At 36.6% G+C, this 18869-nt stretch overlaps 1 protein-coding gene across 3 annotated transcripts in view; it reads right to left on the reverse strand.

The window, feature by feature from the left end:
• LOC136033928 (uncharacterized aarF domain-containing protein kinase 5-like) overlaps nucleotides 1-18869 on the reverse strand; it is an 82114-nt gene that overhangs the window by 43648 nt on the left and 19597 nt on the right. For all 3 annotated transcript variants that reach the window (XM_065714943.1, XM_065714942.1, XM_065714944.1), the window contains exons 4-6: nucleotides 12034-12259; nucleotides 4549-4683; nucleotides 997-1155 (exon numbers count right to left, since the gene is read on the reverse strand). In XM_065714943.1, the coding sequence (XP_065571015.1) occupies nucleotides 997-1155; nucleotides 4549-4683; nucleotides 12034-12259 (520 nt within the window). The remainder of the gene's footprint in view (nucleotides 1-996; nucleotides 1156-4548; nucleotides 4684-12033; nucleotides 12260-18869) is intronic.

Raw genomic sequence — 18869 nt, forward strand, 5'->3', positions numbered from 1 at the left:
TCCTTCTAAATATCAAATTTTATTCAGATCCGGTCACCCGTTCTCAAGTTAAAAATACCTCATTGTTCTAATTTTTCCAAATTAATACCCCCCAGCTCCTCCAAAGAGAACGGATCCGTTCCAATTATGTCAATCACATATCTAGAGCTTATGCTTATTCTTCCCTTCAAGTGTCATCCCGATCTGTCCACCCTAAGCGTTTTCCAAGATTTCTGTTCCCCCCTTTCACCCTCTATGTCCCCGAATCCAATTCAAGTCAAAAATGGAGCATCTGCGACATATGATCCTTCTATATACCAAGTTTCATTAAGATCCCGTCACCTACTCGTAAGATAAAGATACCCCAATTTTCACGTTTTCCTAGAATTCCGGTTTCCCCCACCAACTCCCCCCAATGTCACAAGATCTGGTCGGAATTTAAAATAAGAGCTTTAAAGCACAAGATCTCCTAAATATCAAATTTCATTAAGATCTGATCACCCGTTCGTAAGTTACAAATACCTCATTTTTGCCAGGGAAATATATTGGCTTGAAAATCAAGACTGCAACCACGATGTTCTGCATATACGGCATCTTCTTTTCTTTTTTCTTTTTCTTAAATAGCGGGGCAAATACGATGGAAAGACTTTTGTACTTTAAAGGACCATTTGGACTATAAACTCTGCTACGAACTAATTCCTGAAGGTTTCATTCACCTCAATAAAGCATTTTCCAATACGAAAAAAGCCCGTCATCTAGAATTTTGCCTTAAATTCAATTTATACTAGTATATTTATTCATAATTGTCATTAAAAAGGTAGCAGCATTAGCAATACTGGCCTTGATTTTTTTTTAGGAGCATGCATAGTTAAGACTCAATCAAATATTTTATAACAAAAATTCAAATAGTTTAAATAGTAGATCTAATAAATATGACATCCGAACAGCTTATTTCTTTGTTACTTCATAGTAATCTTTGCCTCAACTAGGCGTTTCATGGATGAGATCAAATAGTACCTGTATAACCCACTTAAGTCCAAACTTTGGATGCATAAACGCAATTAAGTCCAAAAGCAGTTCAACCGTCGCTATATCACCTTTGAATCTATCTTGAAGGTCGATGTACTGCACTTTTACAGCCACGTCTTCACCGGTTTTTGTTTTGGCTTTGAAAACCTAAGAAACGAAAAATAATTAAAATGCAAATAAAGCTTTTAACCCTCTGACCAACAAGACCATTACCAGACAAAGAACCCCAATAGACAAATTACTAATCCTGTTCTCTTTCTTTCCGTTCCTGCATAGTTTGAGACAAAGTGGGGGCGACAGAAATAATCCACGGGCCCTGGAGCAAGACCAACCTAAGGTATCTTCTGTAATTGTAAGTAGAGGCTAATCTATAAAACATCTATTTTTCCTCCTGAACAGTAATTGTCTCAGTGAGAAAGTTTTCCTGGGAGTCCGCCTGGGAGTTCTATCAAATAGCTCGTGGTAACGAACTGTAGGTAAGGAGTGACACGACTAAATAGTAACCGAAACTCCTAACAACGGATTTTTGATATCAATGAACGTATCAAGAGAATTAGCTTATTATACTGATACCAAATATATAGTACTCATTAGGTTTAGCGTTACCCATCAAACGTTAGGAGTCTGAGAAGATTTGCCTGATTTTCGAAAAAGAGGGGAAACAGCCCCCTAAGAGTCAAAGAATCTTAACGAGAATCACACCAGCTGATTCAGCTTATTCAGCATATAATACGCTGATTCAACATACCAGAGAACCCGGTTCCAGAGGTATCAAGCTCCTATCTGTAAAGATGTGGATTTTTTTTCTTTTTCTCAGAGGTGATCAGTAGTCCTAGAACATCGGGAAAGGGCTCATTCGAACGAAAATTTTAAGTTCTAGTGCCCTTTTTAAGTGACAAAAAAGATTGAAGGGTGACTAGCCTTTCTCCTATGTTCCTTTTGCCACCTAAAGTCGGCCGGTCAAAATTTTGAGATAGCCATTTTGCTCAGCATAGTTGAAAGGTCTAAAAACTATGCCTTTGAAGACAACATGACTCCCCACAGACCCTAGGGAAAGGTCTTTAAGTTATAAAATTTGGCCATTGTTTATGGATAGTACTTGTTATTGAAAAGCTTGCATATATTTTCGTGGTGCGAGAAGGGAATTTTTGTAAGAGGGGGGAAGTTTCAAGGGGGTGAAATTTTCAGAAAAAATTTTATGCGGGTTAAATTTGTCAGAATTCCTATACAAAATTCTTTTTGTTTGTCTTACTTTGTCTTTTCCAACTCAATTTTACGTGTGGATTACATGTTAAGGGCAATTTTCCGGAGTAATTTTTTTTCCTGGTTTGAATTGTTTAGAGGATCTCTCCGTGAGGAGGAGGAATTTTTCCTTTGAGGTGGAGCCAGATTTCCCGGCACTGTTTAAAAAATCATCAGAAATAAATTAAGAAAAAACAAGTTTCTTCAACTGAAAGCAAGGAGCAACATTAAAACTTAAAATGAACAGAAATGATTTCGTGTATGAAAGGGGTTGCCTCCTCCCTAACATCTCGCTCTTTACGCTAAAGTTTGAATTTTGTCCCAAACACAAGGGTTGCTTAATTAAAACAATAAGAAGCTTTTTTAAAGTACGAAGCTTTTTTGGCGTTTAATGTTGCTCCTTACTTTCAGTTGAAAACAACGTATTTTTTTTAAATATAATATTACAAAGAGCAAGAGCTATGAAGCTATAGCTTGAATCTAGGACGTTACTTTACTCAAGGGAGATCTTTACTTTCAAGTGTACTAAACAATTCTTTCTGCATTACCAATAAATAAAATGAACAAGTTTAAGAATAAACTTAAAAGGGTTTCGTTCGTCGAACATTACATTAGCAAACAGTTTGTTCATTAACCAGTTTGTAAAACAAATATCAGTAGCAAGTCTGATAAACAGAGATTCGTTTTAATTTTTAAAGGCATCTACAGTGTAGAAATAAAAGTTAGGTTACCGGCGGTCAACCACTGTCAGGTATTCAAAAAATAAATTTTGTTACCCAGACAAGTTCAAAAGCCTGATACAAAGGCTACTGTTCCGTCTCCCTCACACTCTTGTCAGATTGGGTTGAAGTAAGGACAATCAGCTTTGGGGGTTTATCAAAGAATTAAAGAAGGGGTTTATTAAGAATTAAAGAATTAAAGAACGGCTTAAGAATTAAGGGGGTTTATTAAAGAAGTTAGTAAAACCTTTGGACTAATATGAAACAAAAATCAAATAAATAGTGATTAAGAATATATTCTATAACACAAAATAAACAATATCAGCCTTGGGGGAGAGGCGTTTCTAAAGAGCATTGCCGCTTTCTGAGAAATTATAGCCTAACAAAGTCACTTTTTCGCATTTTCGCTTCCTCCCATCCCCACGCAGCAGTTATGTCTGCCACCCCCTCCCCTAGGTATCGTTGTACCTAGCCTACATAAAAACTCTAAAAATAAGAAATTTCGATACTAATTAGTGCATCAAAAGAATTGGCGATTTACGCTGATTTCAAATACACAATTCACTAAGTTTCAAGTGACTCATCAAAAACTACAAGCTGGAGAATATGTCAAATTTCAAAAAAGGGGGGAACACCCCAAAGAGGCATGCGATCTTAATGAGAAGTACCACATCAGATCCAGCATATCAGAAAATTGTACTGTAGAGGTTTCAAGCTCCTATTTACAAAATGTAAAATTCTGAATTTTTTGCCATACGAAAAGATCACTGATGTGTGTTCGTTTGCTTGTTTGTTTTTCTTGTTTTGTTTTTTTTCACGAATGATCGTATCAAACCAATGGTCCTATTAGAGCGGGAGAGGGTTCATACGAACGGACATTAAAAGTTATAATTTTCCTTTTTGACAGACCAAAATAAGTGAAGAGCAACTAGTCTTTCCATGCCCCTTTTTCCCCAAGCCATCTAATCGAAATTTTGAGACAAACATTGATTGAAAATAGTTGAAAAGCCCCGTAACTATGCCTCTCGGAATGACATACCCCCAGCATGCCATGAGGAAAGGGCTACAAGTTATGCAAATAGGCCATTGTCTACACATAGCATTTATTATTGGGAAATATACAGAATTTGTTGTTTTTCTAGGGTTTTTTTTTTGCAAGGGAGGGAGATTTCCTGGCATTCTGTTCTGAAAACAGTTAGAAATAAAAAAAAAAACATTTCTTTTCAACTGAAAGTAGGCAACATTAAAACTTGAACGAACAAAAATTATTCTGTATATGAGGGGGGCTTTCCCCTCTTCAACCCCTCACACTTCACGCAGAAATTTGACTTTTTATCATAATTTTTCATGAAAGACAGGTCAAACACAAGGTCAACTGAATTTGAATGAGAATTTGAATTAAGACCTTAAACTAAATAACGAGGGATCGAGGAAGGGGCAGACGGAATAATTTATGTTACTTTCAGTTAATATAACTTTCAGTTGAAAAAAGAAAACTTTTCAGCGAGAGTAAAATATAACAGGGGTATAGGTGCCATATTGATAAATACTGTAAAAATTTCCAGATAAAAGATTTCACCTGAGCTAAACTAGCCGCAGCAATAGGTTCTTCATCAAAAGATTCGAACAGTTCCTTTGGTAATGCTCCAAACTCTTCTAAAAATAATTTACTGATTTCTTCTGGCTTCCTTGTCAAACATTTGTCTTGTAAAACCTGAAAAAAAATCATTCAACAAGTAATGCATATTCCAAAGCGTAATTGTCACTGTGAGTAAAAAAAAACACAATTTAATGACAAAAGATCCCGGGCATTAAATAACTTAAGAACTTTATGTATCTTCAAGAGATTATATTTAATATGCATATTTTTCCAAGATCCCAGACTCAGGACTGAAATAGCTTGGAAAATATCCCAAGGGATGGCAGCCTTGCTCCAAAGATGAACGGAGGAGAGATGAGATGAAAACTGAGGTTGCAACTAATTAATTTGAATTCCTGAGATACAAAGGAGGCAAGTAGACCTTCAAAATTAACTCCTTAATTGTGACCAACAGGAAAATCAACAATTGTTACGACTCACTAGGGCATGGATCATGGTGGGAGTGATCCATGTGATTACCGCTTAACTGATGACCGCTTAACAGTTAAACTCGAGTAAATGCTGTCGAAACCTCCGACTCTGGCATGTTAAAAATACAAGTATAACATTGCGTTTATATACTTTGATATGTATAACATACTCTAAAAATTGTTAATACTAATACATACAGTAGTACATACTATATGTGTCACATACTATACTAATATCTAATACTAATCCATACAATAGCACATACTATAGGCTGCTTACAACATATTATTTACATTCTGCGATATGTATAACAAACAAGAATAATACATAATAAATATAATTACATATTCTAAATACATTAATAGTATATATTACACATTTTGATTTGTAAACATACTATGAACCAGCACGAAAAAAAACTCCAAAAATAAAACCTCCACCAAAAACCCGCGGAAAATACCCATCCACGGATCCTCCCCGGAAAATTCCGTCCCTACTCAAAGGACTAGAACTCTAAATTTCTGATCTAGTGAGCACACTCCGAACTTTCGGCGACCTTGAGTTAGAGGTGTGGATGAGGGAGTGACAGTCCTCTTTCTCTAAGGAATAAATTCTGCTCATTTTGGAGTTTAGTGTTATTCTTTGCTTTCATAATAACAACTTAGACCAGAAGTATTCCCAGAAATCGTAAGGGAGTAGATATCAATATCACGTTTTTGATGCGTTTTTTAAAGTTTCTTTTGTACCCCTTCCCCCCTAAAAACCTTTGCTGGAAAACACCCTTTTGCTGCCTTTTCGATCGGAAATTTTTCCACCCAGAAGGAGATTACCAGCATGCTTTTAAAAACAAACATTAACTAAAGCCTTTTTCAAATGGAAGCGCGCTAAGAAAAATTTTTCTTCCTAGATCATCTGCAAGAAATTTTCTGGTTGTAATTTTCAGCTAGAATGGGATTATCTTCTGGAATTTTTCTGGAAAGGGGGGAAGGCGTTTTTACGTTAGAACAACATTCCACGGTGGATTTTTTCTGTAGATCAAGGAAATTTTCTTGGAGGGAGGAGCCGAATTTCTTGGTGTTATTAAACACCAGTGTAATTAAAAATCGACGTTATAAAACTCCTTATCATGAGTTTCGTACTCCTTTTTCGTACTCTTTAACTACTTTGTGTATGGAGTCTGGAAGTGCGTAGATTTCATTCCAACCACTTACTCAAAAGTTTTGTTTTAGTCAGGATTTTCGAAGTCAAACGATACAGTTAGGCGCAAGATAAAAGCTTAAAATTGATTTTTTTTTTTTTTTTTTTTTTTTAACTCGTTGGATACTTTTCAAGCGGACGTAAGTTATGTTAAATAGAATATTATCTTTAGCACACTAAAACTTAAAATAATATCACCATTTCCTGTTGTTTCTTGAAAGTCATCGTTAATTTTAAATCAATAAGTTTTCATAATGGTTAATTCCAAGAGTTCTATTTTCAATTCTAATTTGTTTACCCTAAAAGAAGTGTAGGAGTTTATGCAAGGCCACATATCTAAAATAATTAGTCCAAAACTAAGATCACCCCTTTGTCATAATTTCCTACTCATGGTTCCACCTATTGAAGGTAAGCATTCTGTTTTAAAGAAGTTTTAGAATTTAAAGTGTCTTTTTTCTAAATTTTATATTTAATGTATTTTAGCAAAAAAAATTTTCAGCATAATATATATTCATATGCATATTTCAGGAGCTTATGCAAGGCCTCATATCTAAAATGCTTAGTCCAAAACTAAGATCCCTCCTTTATCAGGTTTTCATACTCATGGTTCCACCTACTGAAGATAAACATTTTAGTTTTAAAGTAATTTTAGAATTGAAAAGTGTTAAAGTGTTTTTTTATCTGTATAAGTTAGCAATAATTGTGTATTTTTTCTCGAGAATGGCTCCATATTGTTACCGGAAAATTGGTATCTTGGGATATTCTCGCATTAAAAAAATGATCTACACAGGCCAGAAGCCTAATCCGACTCCCGCTTAGTACCCCCGCAAGGATCATCTCGGACTTCAAGCCCTCGGAAAATGCCTGGAATCGAGGAAGGGCCACACTAGATGGGCTGATGTAATAATCCCCCGCCTGCTCAGTCGCAACACCAACCCAAATGAGGCCCCATTCTTAGCCCTGGACAGGGCTACTTGGAGAAGACAGACGGCGCTGTCAACCAGTTCCATCTACGCTGGCGACCCTGCTGAGCAAGAGCGTAAGTCAAGTAAGTCAAGGCTACTTCCAACTTAAGGTCCATTTGGACGTCAAGACATCAAGAAAAAGCTCAAATTGTCTGTGTTTAGAAGACAAGCGACAATGAGAATCCATTTGTAGTAGCCTGCCGCGTGCTTAGTGCTGGGACCCGGCGGCAAAGTCGCCGGGCTCCCTGTACTTTATATATATATATATATATATATATATATATATATATATATATATATATATATATATATATATATATATATATATATATATGTCATTATGAAAGACATAATACCGAACCTTTGTTTCTTTTAATTGTTCAGGTGGTGGGAAAAAAACTTCTTCATTTGCCTCGGCTTGTCTTTTGTCATTATAAAAATCATGTCACCGAACCGACTGCTTGTACTGTCACAAAGTGGCAGAACATTGCTCCTCGTTGCAGTGCTTTTTCTGCTCAGAATGGGAGCACGCTGGATGCAGATCATTGCACGCAGATCTATCCCTAGCGATTAAGCAGCTTGACAACAACTCACAATTGTTTAAGTACGAGTGTACAAGCTGCTCGAAAAGGAACGTATCAAAACTACTCCTGAGACTACGAGATTCCGTGGCAGACCAAGGTCCCACAATGGCACCAAGGACAAATAGACAAGTAAGTCAAAGCAGGGCTCTGATCCAGGAGCCGGCCATCAATATGCTAATTCTTGCAGAGAGAAAGGAAGCAACGCGATGAGAAACGTTTCAACTTTGTTGTTGCAGGGCTACCAGAAAATGATGGGTGTACGGACGCCGAAAAAGTAGTTAAGCTTTGTGAAGACCACGACCTTGGAGCTCGCTTGACCGACACCGAAATCCTGGAAACAGTTCGTATCGGTAAAGCTCCCCTTGGAGGAAAACCGAAACTACTGCTGGTCAAACTAAAACGCAACAGCCCAGATAGCCTTAAAAAGCGCCAACAAATAGTGAAGGGAGCTCCAGTACTCAGGACATCCAGCGATGATGAAATACGAAAAAACATATACATTAACCCTGATTTGACACGCATGCAGATTCAGAAACGAGCGGAATTCAGGAGAAACAAAGACGAAAGAGCAGTACAGTCTTCTGGTGGGAGCCATTGCTCCCAAACCGCGTAATGCGAATGTGAGACAATAGCCGAACAGCCAAAAGAGATAAACTTACTAATTTTTAACGCACACAGTATGGTTGGAAAGTTCGGCGAGCTTCAAGCATTCCTCTACGAAAACTCTCGATACGATGTAATCTGCATTTCTGAAACTTGGTTACATGAAAAAATACTATCGACTAGATTTGGAATACCAGAATATGAAGTTTTTAGGAAGGATAACACGGCAAAACCACAGGGAAGTGGAGTTGCGATACTTTCAAGGGAAAACTTACACATATACGAGCACAGTAGTTTCTCTAATAAGACAATAGACGCCATAACTTGTGTTATGCCAACTTCTAACGATGGTTCTCGCCTGGCAATTGTAGCCGTGTACCGGTCAACAGCAACTTATAAGAAGCCGAGAAAGGGACTGACAGCAGATTGTGAATTTTCTGCCTACCTGGAGAAGATCTGTAACAAATTTAAATCCGTAGTGATATGCGGAGACCTAAACATACCTGAAATGGATTGGAAAAATCATTCCTTCAGGATGAGAAGCCAGAACTCAAAAGGTCAACTAATACACTATCTTGACCTCACTAGCGAGTTGAACCTAGCGCAGAGTGTCCTTGAGCCCACGCGTCAAACCAACACTTTGGAAGTTGTATTCAACACGCCCATCGTAGACCTGCTCGTTACAAAAACAGTCGTTAACCCCGTTACAAGCGACCACGAAAATGCTGTCCACTGCCAAGTCCGTGCTGAACAACTCAAAATTCGTACACAGGATAATGGACCCACTTTTAAATTAAACTTCCATAAAACGGACATAACAAAACTCAAAATAATACTAGAGCATACCGATTGGGACAATCTTGTGTATAACCTACCAATCGCCGAAGCCTGGGAAGTTTCCTATGGCATACTTCACCGAGCCATCACTCAAACGACACCATTCAGGAACAACAAACACATTGGCAAAAGGATATTCCTTCCCAAGCACATAAGAAAGCTCATCAGGGACCGGAAGAAGTCATACAGGGATTACAAAGCCTCTGGAAGCATAAGTAGACTCGCCAAGCTTCAAAAACTCAGCTCAAAATGTAGAAAAGCTATCAGAAACTACAAAGCAATTCCAGAAAATAAGAACAAAAAGCGATTTCTACAACCTGTGCAAACGCAAGCTAAGTGAGCAACAGAAACTACCAACACTAATAGATCGAAGTGATGTGGTCCATAGCGCTAGCCTAGATAAGGCGAATGCTTCCGTAAAAATCGTTCTACTGTTTCCCAACTAGTAGTGATACACGACTACATCCAGTCTACCCTTGACCGTGGGATTCCAATAGATATTATCCTAATCGATCTACTTAAGGCGAAAACTCATCCACTGCCTAGAAATCTATGGAATCAAGGGACAGCTAAAAAATTGGCTCTCAGCGTACCTGAATGATAGAAAAATAGCAGTCAAGGTTGCAGACACACTATCCACATGGACAGATGCAACCAGTGGCGTCCCACAAGGTAGTGTTCTCGGCCCAGTCTTGTTCGTCATGTACATAGACATTTGCATAAATGCCATTTCCCAAACCGACTTCGGCCTGTTTGCAGACGATACAAAGCTCCTGGGAGAAGCTAGTGCATCATCACAAATCCAAAGCAACTTGGATGTCCTGACAGAGAAGCTCGAAGAATGGCAACTTTCACCAAATTTAGCAAAATGCTCTGTCGTCCATCTTGGCCGCCAAAATCCGATGTACTCATACAAAATGAAAGGTATCGACCTGACAAAATCTACCTGTGAAAAGGACCTAGGTGTAATTCTGAGCTTGGACCTCAAACCAGAAAAGCATATCGGCCTGGTTGTGCGTAAAGCGTCGAATACTCTCTGGCTACTCAGTCAATCCCTACAATACCTTGACAATCACTCAAAGATATCAGCATACACAAGCTACGTCAGGCCACAGCTTGAATACGCCACTGTCATCTGGTCGCCATATCTCAAAAAGGATATTGACAGAATAGAACGGGTCCAAAAACGCCTTGTAAAAGGACTTCAAGGATTCAGAAATCTTCCGTATGACAAAGCTCTAAGAAGGCTCACTCTCCATAAACTTGAGACAAGAAGAACGATCTTAGACTTAAAAACCCTGTTCAAGATAGTTCATGAGAATTTTGGGAAGTAAAAGACAAGCTTGTTCAAAGAATTCCCCAAAGCAACACAAGATCGCACAGTCTGCAATTGGAGCCCGTGAAGATTGCAAGATCTAGTTCTTACCATCATTCGTTCATACCCCGGGTCATCAGGATCTGGAACAAACTACCATTCCCAGTAGAAAAGATGAAATCACTAGAAGCCTTCTCCAACAGCCTAAACATAAACATACCATATCTCGAGACTTTTAACGTAGGACGACTTTAAATGGAAATCGTGCCGCAGTCGATCCACTCTTCGCCCTGCCATAACATTTTTCTTTTAAAAAGGTGTCAGTTGTATAGAATATTTGTATTGAGAGGCGTGAGGAATAAAGTTATTTATTTATTTCTTTTAATTGTTCAGATGTCGGGAGAAAAACTTCTTTTTCTTCTAACGATTTATCTAGTCCAGGTTCTGGATTTTCAGAGGTATGGTAGGCATTGATGACCACCTTTGTTTCTTTAAATTACTCAGGTAGTGGGATAAAAACTTCATTTTTGCCTCGGCTTGTCCTTTGTCATTATGAAAGACATATCGCCGAAACTTTTTTTCTTTTAATTGTTCAAGTGGTGGAATAAAAACTTCTTTTTCTTCAAACGATTATCTAGTCCAGGTTTTCCAAGGTAGGATAGGCACTAATGACCTTATCCATGTCAACATCCAAAACCCGATCAACATTACAGTCATTTTCAATTTGCATGGTTCGTTTCAACTCGGCGTGTCTTTCGTCATTATGAAATACATATCACCAAACCTTTGTGTTTTTTAACAAAGGTATGGTAGGATTGTTGAGCTTATCCATGTCAAAATCCCAAACCCAATCATCATCGCTATCATTTTCAATTTTGACACGTTTTGAATCTTGCTGTTCGGGTTGATTTTCATTGACTCGCTCCATGTTCGGTGTCGCATGTCTTCTAACCGCGGGTGTCTTCATTCTTCATTTTCATTTTTGACTTGCTCATATGCTCGGTGTCACATGTCTTCTAACCACGCGTGTCTTTGCTCTTCATTCTTATTTTTTACACACCACCACTGTTCTTCTAACCACGTGTGTCTTTGCTCTTCATTTTCATTTTTGACACGATTTTGGATTATGTTTGCTTCAGACAATTTGGCAATTGCCTTTGCTTTAGCAGCCCATATTGGTGTTTTCGCAATTAATTTTCAAGATTGTCAATTTTCACATCTTATTACGTTTGATAGTTCAGGTGTTGGTTCCAAAGAATCATCATTTATAGTAACTGCAAATGCAAATTTTTGGTTTTTTGGACCTTCCGACAGACATTATATTATATAAATAACTGGTGCATTATAAAACTCAAAATCTTACTTATGCTATGCATGAAATCATATAAGAAAATGCCTATATGATGTCACATTCAATATCCATAAGAAACGTTTATATGATGTACTAAGCCTATTGGATAATACAGCCTACATTGTATTATGAAGTCTTTACCTTCAACGTATTCAAATACTCCTTTGGTAAGATATGGTTGAGGGACACAAGGCCTTGACCAAGCTTTATATAAAGACCACCATTCTTTAAACATCCATCTAAAATTCTCTGTGCAGCCCTCTGGTGAATTTTTTTGAGAATGCTATCATATTCTTCCGAATCCTCTTCAACAAATCGTAAGGAAATCCAATAATCTACAGAAATGGTTAGTCCAATTTTCAACGACCTAGAAACAAAATATTACCATCAAGAGTACTGATTCATGAAAATACAGGGGGAACAAAGATTTTTCAACTTGTAACCAAAGAAATGTCATTTTAAAATCTAGGATTGCATTTTTGTCTCTGTTTTTTTTTTACATTTATAATAAAATTACACAAAAAGGTAGTTTTTAAATATAGGCACCCTCAATAGGTTTTCGAATACCAATGAATGGAATAGACTAGGAAATTAAACCATCAAAAGGGTTTAATGGTTTAAAAGGGTTTTAAAAGGGTATCTTATCAATCATTCAGCCAAGGTTTTGTGAATCTTATCACATAGGCAATAGTAATTACAGAGGACAGCTCAGAAACTTAATTATGTGCACAGAAAATAAACCTTCGGAATTTAGATTAAGAACAGATTAACCTTTTAAATCAGCACTCTGAATAATATGGAAAAAATTATAAAAAGCAAATATACCTCAATCCATTACAAGGATAGAAATTCCGTGCACCGAGAGCGAAATCGTCAGATTCCTCGAAAAATAATTCCAAGTAAAAAATTATCAGAGATTTTATCGTTTCTTTTGGAAATCTTCATAGTCCAGTGAATAAAATTGTATTAACTTAATGATTTTGGCCATTAATGGCAATGAAAAATAAACAGAATAAGCTTATTTCGCCCGTAGGACAATTCACTATCAGGAAAAGTGATTGATTAGTGATAAAAATGAATTTAGTTCAGCAAAGCCTTAGAGGATCACAAAAAATCCCAACATAGGCCATTAGAAAGAGCGAAACAAATTATCATAAATGGCAGATCTTTGAAATTTCATTTTTTACAGATTAAGATAATTCTGATCTTAGGTTGCGATTTCATGTTTTATATTCAAGGTCATATCACTCTCTTTGAACCACTTAACTGACGAATAAAAATTAACAGTATTTGTTGTTATCTCTGATTCGTTAAATGTTGGGTAATCATTTTTTTTTACTTTTACTACCATTTTTTTTTCAAAGACACCTAAGAATCTACAGACATGGTTAGTCTAAGTTCAATTATCTAGAAACAAAACATTACATTTTCAAATACGGACAAATGGGTCGAACAAGAAAATTGAAGCCACCAAAATATGAAATAGATTCTGACTATCATTTAGTCACGTTTCTGCAAGTCTCAACGTATTTGCAATGCTGCTCAGGAATGTAACTATACACAAAATATAGACCCCAACTACTTAAAAGTACCAAAGACATTACAAAATTTTTACATTTTATAAAATTCAAACATTTTTACCCCCCTAAACCCTTCTTAGGTTTCTTCATACCAGAACATAATTTACACTTTACTGAAAAAAATACAAATGAATGTTCATTGTCAGTTTAATAGCCATATGCTGATTTTTATTCCTTAAAATGTTAATAATATTTGATTTATTAAAGTTACAAAGTGAAAACATTAAAAAAAAAAATTTCAGTAAGGGGCAAATTATGTTCTAGCCTTAGGGAGGCATAGGAGTTTTGAGTCCAACTCATGTTAATTTCTGCTCGTTTTGAGTTGGACTCGGTTATTTATTGTAATTTCTGTTCGTTTTGGGTTTCACTTATTGATCGATGCAGATATGTTGAAGTTTTATGTTTGGTAGATTATTTGATTCTATTTTTGCTCATTTTTGGTTTAATGGAGATATTTACTTTTTGGAAAAACTCATTTTGTGTAAAAAGTTTTTTCTAATTAATTATTAGCAAAAACGGTGGGAGCAGTGAAGATAATAAAAATAGAATAGCCAAGGCTTAGGATGTTTCTTCACAGTTAAAAAAAAAAAGTTTGGAAGAACAGGAAGATAAGTCTGCAAACCAAGATTAGAATATTAGAAGTGATGACAGTGGTCACATAGCTCTGAAGCATGAGCGCTCCGAAAAGCGGATGAAGGTTTACTAGATGTTTTTCAGAGAAATTGCCTACGGATTGTTCCAGGTACCCGGCTGACTAACCGTATTTCAAACAGTAGGCGGTACGAAAAATGTGGTTAAATCCCTCTTTCTAGGGCTATAACGAAAGAAAGGTTAAGATGGCTAATATTGTTGATTTAATGTAGCTCTTTACCTTTCTTTGAAAAACTTATTTTGTAGAAAAAGCTCTTTTTTAATAATTTCTGTTCCTTTTGTATTGACATAGTATTTTCAGGGGAAAAAAATAATTGTTTATATCTTATCAGTTTTTCTTTCAGAATTTATAGTTTGGCCTGCTATTTGTGTATTCGGGAAAATTTTTCAGCAATTTTTAACAGCATATACCCTTTTGAAAATATGGACATAAATAGTAGCGTTTAATTTAGTTTTATACCTTCTCCAGTTGACCTGGAATAAAAAGCTTTATACAACTCGCAAAAAAAAATCCATCTATGCTCTTTGACAGCTTGAACACATTTACAATCTTTCGATTCAGCTAAATTTTAAGAGCAGAAGTAGCAAAAGAAGTAGCCCCTGAAAGCTTGAACATAATACCCTTAGTCATTCTTGGTATATTGCTGAGATGTCTTATTGACAATCAGCATACGCACAGTGCTTTTGAATTTAATCTTAAGGCAACATTTAGGTTTTAAACATAATGGACAAATTACATAACTCTAGGGGGTTGAACTACGCAATAGCATTAGAGATACAGTTACAAGACCGTTCAGCCCTGCTGAACAAAATGGCTATCTTAAATTTTGAATGGAAGTGTTTGGAAAATTATGAGCAAAAGAGAAGGGCTGATTGCCCTCCAATCACTTTAGACTCTTAAAAAAAAAGTACAAAAGCTTTGAATTTCCAATGAAATTAGCTCCTTTAAAATATCAATGATATTACTAGCTACGATAGAGCAGCGCTGCCTATGATATTGTTTATATGCGCTTTTAATACTTACATGCGTATAGTTTTACGTTTAATTGGAACTCCCCCTAAACGTTTAAACTTAATGCCCTTAGCGTCATTAGTTACAGTAACCTTACAAATTGTATCAAAAGTATAAATATAGTGTCTTCTGGCTACTTCAAAATCTGTCACAACTTACCCTGAAAGGTCTAACTTAATAATGTGTAAGTCGTTTATTGTGATTTTGCTTTGCAACCCTATTGACAAACTACATAATCATAGTTCGTTTTATTTAGCTCAGTATCCGCTTAAATATTCCTTGAAAGCTTCACCTTAATACCCTTAGCTTGTGTTTTGTTGTTGTAGTTGTAGCAGCAGTAGCAGCTTTAGTAGCAATATGAACATGTCACCTTTTTTTTTAACATCCTCTTCAACACACGACAAAATTTTTACTCAATACCATCAACCAGTCCTGAAGCATTGCTGATACGTCCTCTTGACAACCTATGTGGATATAGTGTGTTTTGATTTATTTCAATACAATTACAATATTCCCCAAAATTTTCGCCTTAATACCCTTAGGTTTATTAGCAGTAGTGGTAGCACCAGTAGTAACAGAAGTAGCAGTAGGAGTAGAGTTAATAGTACTAGTCTTAGTTTTAGTAGCAGTAGTAAAAGTAGTAGTAGAAATAATTTTAGGAGTAGGAGCAATAGTATTATAATGCAAATATTGTATTTTGGTAAGTTCAACATCCCCTACAAAAAGCGTTTTAAGTTTTAATTTCACACTCAAAACTGTTCCTAAGATATTGCTGGTATACCTTTTGACAACCTGCATACGATTGGCAGGTTGTCATCCGTACAACATAAATTTTTAGAAATATTCTCCGATAATTTTACCTTCATTCCCGTAGGTATAGTTGTAATAGTAGTCACAGCAGTAGTATATCTAAACTTAATACAATTAGACATTGCTATGACAATGTCGATATGCCCTTTTGATAATCCGTATATTCATATACTTCTAGAAATTTTCATCTTAATGCTCTTAACCTTAAAAGTAGTTGCAATAGAAGTGGTAATTGAAGCAATAGTAATAGTAATTGTAGAACTGATAAATGTTGCAGTAGTAGCATTATTAGCAGTAGTGTGCAAATATTGTCTTTTGGTCAATTGAGCTTCCCCTTCAAGTATTCTCTGAGAGTTCCAACTTTATACACAAATAAATTCTTAAGATACGCTATTTTGACAATCTAAATGCTCATAACGTATTTTGTTAATTTGAATTTGCCATCAACATTCTCTCAAATTTACCTTCATAGACTTAGCCTTGATAGTACTATTATCAAAGCATTTTCAGTGGTAGTAACAGTAATTGCAGTATTAGCGTTGTAGTAGTAGTAGCAGAAGCAGTATTAATAGCGGTAGTAGCATCTGCATATTGCCTTTTGGACAGTTGAACATCGCTTTCAGGATGCCCCGGAAGTTTATCTTTGAGACGTTAAACCATTTAAAAAATATTGTTGATGTGCGCTTTTGATACCCTTTTGACACACTTCTCACCTTAACATTGGTGGAATTAACTGGTAACGAATAGCAGTAGTAGTGTTAGTTACAGTAGCAGTGGTATTAGTGTTAGTAGTGAATGCATATATTACCTTCTTGTCAATTTATCTTCCCCTTTAAGTATTCTCCAAAAGTTTCGACTTGATACCCAAATCAATTCTAGAGATACGCCCTTTTGACAATCTGCAACCGCACAGTGTGTTTTGATTTAGTTACAATTCCCCTACAGCATTCTGTCAAACTTTCACCTTCATACTTGTAGCCTTAATTGTACTATTATCATAGTAGTAGTAGTAGGAACAGTAGGAGCAGTAACTGTGCATTATTTTTAGTAGTGACAGAAGTAGTAGCAGTATTAATAGCAGTAGTAACAGTAACGCTTTGCCTTTTCGTCAACTGAATATTCCACTCATAATGTCCCTGAAGTTTCCTCTGGATAGGATAAGCCGTTCCAAAAATATTGCTGATACGCCCTTATCAGCAATCAGTATACACAGAGTATGTTTTGATTTTTGTTGAACTTTACCAACAACATTTCCTCAGATATTATTTTTTTTTCAATATCCTCGACCTTAGAAGTATTCGCTGCAGAAGTAGTAGTTTCGGTGATAGTAGTGGTAGTAGTAATAGTACTTGTGGTAGCAGTAGAAGCAGCAGTAGTTGTAGGAGTAGTAGCTTGCAAATATTACCTATTTGGTCAATTGATCATCTCCCTTATCATTTCCTGAAGATTCAAATTAATATACTCAGTTATTCCTGAGTTACACCCTTTTGACAACCTATATACACATAGCATGTTTTGATTTAGTTCAACACTCTCCTCAAGATTCCTTGAAAGACTCATCTTAATGCCCATCGTATTTTCGGACAGTAGAAGTCAAACATACACCTTTTCTCAATAGCCTATAGCCTACTATGTGTAAACAATTAACAAACTGCATAACTTGAAGCCTTAGCCCTGAGGCTTCGGGGGAGGGGGGAGTTAGACATCCCCAAACGCATAATTGCTGAACTGTTCAACAATGCTGAAAAAAATATGTCTCAAAACTTTGTTTGGATTTTTCTATTGGGAAATAATGGGCGTGGGGGGGGTCTCTCAAATCACTTTGACTTTTAAAAAGGGTACTATAACTTCCAATTTAAAATCAAATAAAACTCGTCTAATTTTAATACGACCATCTATTCCATAAAAGCCTTATATGCCCACAGGGGATTAATTAAAGCCCTTACCCTAAGGCTCTGGTGTATTGTGTCAAACCTGGGAGCATTGTTATACGTTCTTTGGCCTATTTTAAACCAAACTGCCATCACACAATTTCAATCAGATGCGTTTGGTGAAAAGAGGGGCAGTCTAGGGAGGGGGCTAGTTGACCTCCATTGCTTTTGACTTTTTGAACAAAAGGACTGCCTTAAAATTTCTATTGGATGCATCTCGGGAAAACACGCCGTGTGTGTGCAGGGGAGGTTAGCTGTGCTCTGATCACTTTGACTCCTAAAAGGGCACTAGAACTTCCGATTACTAATCCAATGAGCCCCCTCCAAAACATATACGACCACCCTTTCTAAAAGAATCCTATATGGCCCCAGGGCATAAGTAACAACATAATTTCCAACCACGATGAACAAAATTGCCATCACAAAATTTTGATTGTAGGTGTTAAGGGAAATGATGAGCGGGGAGGGGAGGGGGCTGGTTGCTCTCAAATCACTTTTACTCTTAAAAGGGCACTATAACTTCCAATTTCAAATCAAAAGAGCCCCGTCTGAAGTTTATACGGCCGACCATTCCATAAAACCTTATATGCCCTCGCGACATAGCTTACAGCCCTATCACCAGGGCACTAGGGGTTGTATCAACCCTAGAGGCATTATTATATGTTCTTTTGACTATTTTGAACAAAATCACCATCTAATTTCAATGAGATATGTTTGGTGAAAAGAAGTGTTGTCGGGGGGTGGGGCTCTTAAAAGGAACTAGAACTTCCAATTTTCAACAAATCAGCCTCTTCTGAAGTTAGTCACCCATTCTTTCCATACAGACCTTAAAAGCCCCCGCAGCATAACTTACGACCATTGCCCCCAGGCTCTGGTGGTTTGTATCAACCCCAAAGCCTTATTATATGATCTTTGGACTATTTTGAATAAAATGACTCTCAACATTTCTATTGGATGTATTTCGGGAAAATACGACGTGTAGGGGGGGGGGGA

Source organism: Artemia franciscana, chromosome 12, assembly GCF_032884065.1.
Source record: "Artemia franciscana chromosome 12, ASM3288406v1, whole genome shotgun sequence".
Lineage (NCBI taxonomy): Eukaryota > Metazoa > Arthropoda > Branchiopoda > Anostraca > Artemiidae > Artemia > Artemia franciscana.